We start from the raw sequence: 5817 nt of genomic DNA on the forward strand, positions 1-5817 counted from the left end.
GCCACTCCTTGGAAGGAAGGTTGGGAAATCCTACTTCCGTAGTGATACTGCCTTGGAAATCCAAGGAGGGCTCACTATGAGTCGGGGCTGACTCGATGGCACATAACAACAACAACAACAGAAGAAATGGCCAGATTTCCAGAAACATACTACTTACCTAAACACTAACAGAGACTGAGGTGGAATATTTGAACAGATCCATAATAAAAGAAGAAATTGAACAGGTCATTAAAAAAATGACCAACAAAAAAAAAAGTTCTGGGCCAGATGGTTTCATTGGAGAATTCTACCAGATGTTCAGAGAAGAACTGACACCAATCCTAATCAAACTATTTCAGAACATAGAAAAGGATGTAATCCTCCAAAATTCATTTTACAAAGCAAGCATAACCTTGATAACAAAACCAGGCAAAGATCACTAAAAAGGAAAACTACAGACAAATATGTCTCATGAAAAGAGATGCAAAGATCTTCAACAAAATCCTTGCCAATCGACACCTACAACATATCAAAAAAATAATACATTATAACCAAGTGGGGTTCACACCAGTTATGCAAGAATGGTTCAATATTATAAAAACAATCATCATCCATCACATAAATAAAACAAAGGAAAAGAACCCTATGATTATATCAATCGATGTCAAAAATGCATTTGATAAAATCCACTACCCATTTCTGATTAAAAAAAAAAAAAAAAAAAAAAAAACTCTCAGAAAAATCAAAATAGAAGGGAAATTCCTCAACATAATAAAGGGCATATATGTGAAACCAGCAGCCAACAATATTATCAATGGAGAGAGACTGAAGCCATTCCCTTTGTGAACAGGAACCAGATAAGGATGCCTTCTATCACCACTTCTATTCAACAATTTACTGGAAGTCCTAGCCAGGGCCATAAGGCAAGAAAGGGAAATCAAAGGCCTCCAAATTGGTAAGGAAGAAGTAAAATTATCCCTATTTGCTGGTGATATGATTGTACACATAGAAAACAGAAGAGAATCAGGAAAAAAGGAAAAAAAAATCTACTGGAACTAATTGAGAGATTTAGCATAGTCACAGGATACAAGATCAGCATCCAAAAATCAGTTGGATTCCTCTACACCAGCAAAGAGATTTCTGAAAAGGAAATAAGGAAATCAATACCATTTACAGTAGTCACCAAAAAAAAAAGTAATATACTTGGGAGTAAATCTCACTAGAGACACAACAGACCTGTTCAAAGAAAACAATAAAACACTACTTCAAGAAACCGTAAGAGATCTACATAAATAGAAGAACATACCATGTTCATGGATAGGAATATTGAACATTGTGAAAATGTCAGTTCTACCCAAAGCAATTGATACAGTCATTGCAATCCCAATCCAGATCCCATCAATATGCTTTAAGGATATGGAAAAACCAATCACTAATTTTATATGGAAAAGAAAGAGACCTCAGATAAGCAATGCAGTATTGAAGAGGAACAAAGTAGGAAGTCTCACACTCCTGGATCTCAAAACTATACAGTCATAGTAGTCAAAACTGCCTGGTATTGGTACAATGACAGACACATAGACCAGTGGAATAGAATTGAGAACCCAGAAATAGATCCATCAACCCTATGGTCAGCTGATCTTTGACAAAGGGCTGAAATCTATTAAATAGGGAGAGAGAGTCTCTTTAACAAAAGGTACTGGCAAAACTGGATATCAATTTGCAGAAAAATGGAACAAGATCTGTACTTCACACAATATACAAAAACTAACTCCAGATGGATCAAAGACTTAAATGTGAAACCCAAAATTTTAAAGTTTCTTAAGGAAAAAAATGGGGCAATTTAGTGGCCTTGTTTATGGCATAAATAAACTGTCAAGCATAACCTAAAATGCATAAACAGCAGAAGATAAACTAGATGAATGGGACCTTTTAAAAATTAAATTTTCATGTGTTTCAAAAGACTTCTCAAAAAAAGTAGAAAGAGAACCTACAGAATTTGAAAAACATATTTGACAACAACATGTCTGACAAGGGGCTTATCTCTAAAATTTATAGAAAACCTCAACACGTCAAAAACAAAAAGACAAACAATACAGTGAAAAAATGGGCAGAAGACATGAATAGATATTTCACCAAAGAGGATATTCATGCAGCCAACAAATGCATGAAGAAATGTTCATGATCATTAGCCATTAGAGAGATGCAAATCAAAACAGCAATAAGATATAATTTGGCCCAGCACTAATAGCAAAGTTTAACAAGACAGAAAATAACAAATGCTGTTGAGCATGTGGAGAATTTGGGACTCTCATCTACTGATGGTGGAACTATAAAATGATACAACCACTGTGGAAAACAGTATGGCAATTCTTCAAAGGAATTAGAAATACCATTTGATCCAGCAATCATATCACTAAGTATATATCCTAAAGAAGTGAGAACCAAGACAAGAACGGATATATGTACACCTATGTTCAGAACAGCATTAGCAACAATAGCAAAAAAGATGGAAATAACCTATGGTATATACACACAATGGAGTTTTATGCAAACCTAAAGAATAATGTAGAATCTGCAAAACACTGCATAACATGGATGAATTTGGAGGACATGATGCTGAGTGAAATAAGTCAATCACAGAAGGACAAATATTGTATGAGTTCATTATTGTGAAAAGTTAAGGAAACATTTATATATGGAAGGAAACTTTCTTTGTTAGTGAGTAGGGATGGGAGGTGAGGGGAGAAAACATTGCAAAAATAATAATGGTGTTTTTAAAAGAATCTATTGTGATAAAATAGATTTTAAGACAAAAAAAACCATAAGAGAAAAGGTAAGAGATTATATAATGATTAAAGGGTCTACCTAACAAAAGGGCATAACCAAAATAAATATCTATGAACTCAATGAAAGACCCCAAAATATATAAATCTAACAGAATTGAAAAGAGACATAGAAAACTCCACAATAATAATAGAAGACTTTGTACACCACTTTCAATGAAGGACAGAACAATCAGAAATAAACTTAGTAAAGAAAATGACTAACTAAACACTACAATCAACCAAATCATCCTCATACATATACACAGAACAATTCATCAAGTAATAGCACAATATATATTCTTCTCCAGCTCATATGGAACATTCTCCATTCTCCAGAATATATCACATTAGGCTATAAAGCAAGTCTCAATAAATTTAAAAACATTGAAATACTGCATGTCATCTTTTCAGATCACAATGCTGTAAAATTAGTAGTCAATCATTGGAAGATCAAGGAAAAATATCAAATACATAGAAACCTATTGACACCTGCTTAAAAATTACTGGGTGATAGAAGAAATAAAAAATGAAATTAAACAACTTCTTTGAATGAAAACACAACATACCAAACAAAATCTCTGGAACATGGTACAAGTAGTTCTCAGAAGGTAATTTATAGCAATAAATATACACATCAGAAAATAAGACAGAACTGGTTGATGATGGAATAAGAAAAGTAAAAAAGATGACAAAATAAGCAGACAAACTACACAGGCTCTCCAGAAAAAAAGAAATGAGAAAACAACTAAAAGAGTTATAGAGGATTATCTTGGAACCCTAAGCTTTGAAGAGAAGGATAAAGAAGTTGAAGAAATTGAATGAAAATAGTAAATAAGGAGACAAATAGAGCTGCGGACTGTTGACTGGCCTGAAGGGATGACCATTTTGAATATTTGCAAGTGGCAACCTGACCCATGTAGCAAACTGATAATCAGTTCCACTTGCCAAGTACTGCATAGGCAACACAATGGTGGCTGATGACCAGAAAGCAACAATGCCCACATGCCCCAACCATATCCACAACTCCAGCAGCCCCACTTACTTGGTGAAGGCCACCACCTGATTTGGCACCAACTGATCAATGAGAGATGGCAGCCAATACCAGTACAATCCATCCTCAACTGCTCTGCACAAACAGCTAACAGAAATTTATATACACATTCTGACCTTATATCACACCCACCAGGGTGATGAGTGCATAAATTCTGCCAAACTAGCAAATAGAGTAGCACACTAGCCCCACTCTCTTGGATATATTAAAATAAAATAAAGCTAAAAAAAAAAAAAAAAAAACAAGTCCACAAGTGTGAATCACACCAACATACAGTCACAAATTAAATATAAACACAATGACATTAGAATATTTCCATGACAACCAAATATCCAAGTTCATACAAAGAAGCAACCTGTAATACACTGATGACACAACTTTGCTTGCTGAAAGTGAGGATGCACTTACTGATGAAGATTAAAGACTTCAGTCTGCAGTATGGATTACATCTCAACATAAAGAAAATGAAAATCTTCAAAACTGGACCAATAAACAGCATTACAATAAATGGAGAAAAGATTGATGTTGTTAAAGATTTCCTATTACTTGGTTCCACAATCCACACCAATGGAAGCAGCAGTCAAGACATCAGAAGACATATTGCACTTGACAAATCTGCTGCAAAAGACTTCTTTAGAGTGCTAAAGAGCAAAGATGTCTCCTTGAAGACTAAAGTATAAAAGTTACATACAAAGAAGATCTGATTTATCAACAGAAGCAAGGCAGGAAAGAAGCCAACGGGATGACATATATAAAAGCCTGGGGTTGGGGGGAGTTGACAATCAAGAAATATATACCCAGGAGTAGTTCTCAACCACATTAAGGTGGTGACTCCCATGCATCAGCTTATAGCACAAGACAAGCATTCAACACAGAGTTCTAGCCTGTCAAGACCTTTTGGATCCTGGTGCAGTCATTCATCTTCTTAGCTATCCCTCTCAGCTTTGTGTCAACTTCAGGGAAGCAAATAAGCAACACATACATAAGATGTCAGAAATGCTTAGAGTTTGGACTTTGGATTAATGAATGCACAGGAAAAAGAAAATACCTACATAGGCCTTCAAGAACAGCAGAAATAAAGAAAGATTTAAAAGAAAAAGAAAACAGATTATTATTACAACAAAGCATTGCAAAGACTAATATAGAAAGAAAGACCAAGAAAAAAAGGTCTAAGAGTATAACCAGTTCTAGTATCAATAGCAGTGACAGTTCAGCCAGTGAATCTTCATCAGAGAGTGAAGAAATGTCTACCTCATCCTCCTCAAAGGATAGTGACACTGATGAAATCTCCTCTAGTTCACCATCTTCAGCCTCCTCTACAAGCTCTTCCACCTCCTCTGCTTCAGACTCAGATTCCAGCACCTCCACTAGCAGCAGTAGCAGAAGAAATAGCAGCTCTGAGGATGAACCACCAAAGAAGAAGAAAAAGAAATAGAATTACTCCATTCTTATTGGACTGATGAACTGAAAACATTAATGTGATTCTCAAGAGGAATTAAGAATATGTTAAGGCCAAATAGATTAACTGGTCAAAATTTCTAGAGTTCAGATATTTTACATTATAAGAATGGATTATGTAATGTAATTATATTAGGTAATTACATAATAGATTACATATATAAACACGTCTTTATTTTAAGAGGGAGTTTTGTTTTGCTTTTTTATCTTTAAAATATCTCTAAAATTTATTCAATGCTGAAATCCAGTTAATCTGTTTTTGTGATGAAACTTACCTTTTCTTCTTATGAATTAAATGCCATAATTTGTTATACATTAATGGCACATATCTATCTGTTTTCAGGATAATGCATCTGACCTTGATATCCTAATGCTTTGGTTATGCATTGTTATGTAAGAGTTAATACATATTTACTATGAGGCTGAGTTTTCCTACTGTTAATAAATGTGCTCTCTTTTTATATTTATGGTGAAAAAGTTTTTCTGACTTCTTGCTCTAAA

General features: G+C 34.4%; 1 protein-coding gene across 1 annotated transcript; it reads left to right on the top strand.

The window, feature by feature from the left end:
• The first annotated feature begins 3774 nt into the window (after positions 1 to 3774).
• LOC103195054 (zinc finger CCHC domain-containing protein 10) lies at positions 3775 to 5293 on the top strand. The gene is given in 5 exon segments (XM_007938513.2): positions 3775 to 3852; positions 4683 to 4710; positions 4713 to 4778; positions 4781 to 4836; positions 4838 to 5293. Coding segments are annotated over 5 exon segments (684 nt in total).
• The last annotated feature ends 524 nt before the right edge of the window (positions 5294 to 5817 follow it).

Source organism: Orycteropus afer, unplaced genomic scaffold (genome assembly GCF_000298275.1).
Source record: "Orycteropus afer afer isolate SDZICR_OR568_19922 unplaced genomic scaffold, OryAfe1.0 scaffold00050, whole genome shotgun sequence".
Taxonomy (NCBI): domain Eukaryota; kingdom Metazoa; phylum Chordata; class Mammalia; order Tubulidentata; family Orycteropodidae; genus Orycteropus; species Orycteropus afer.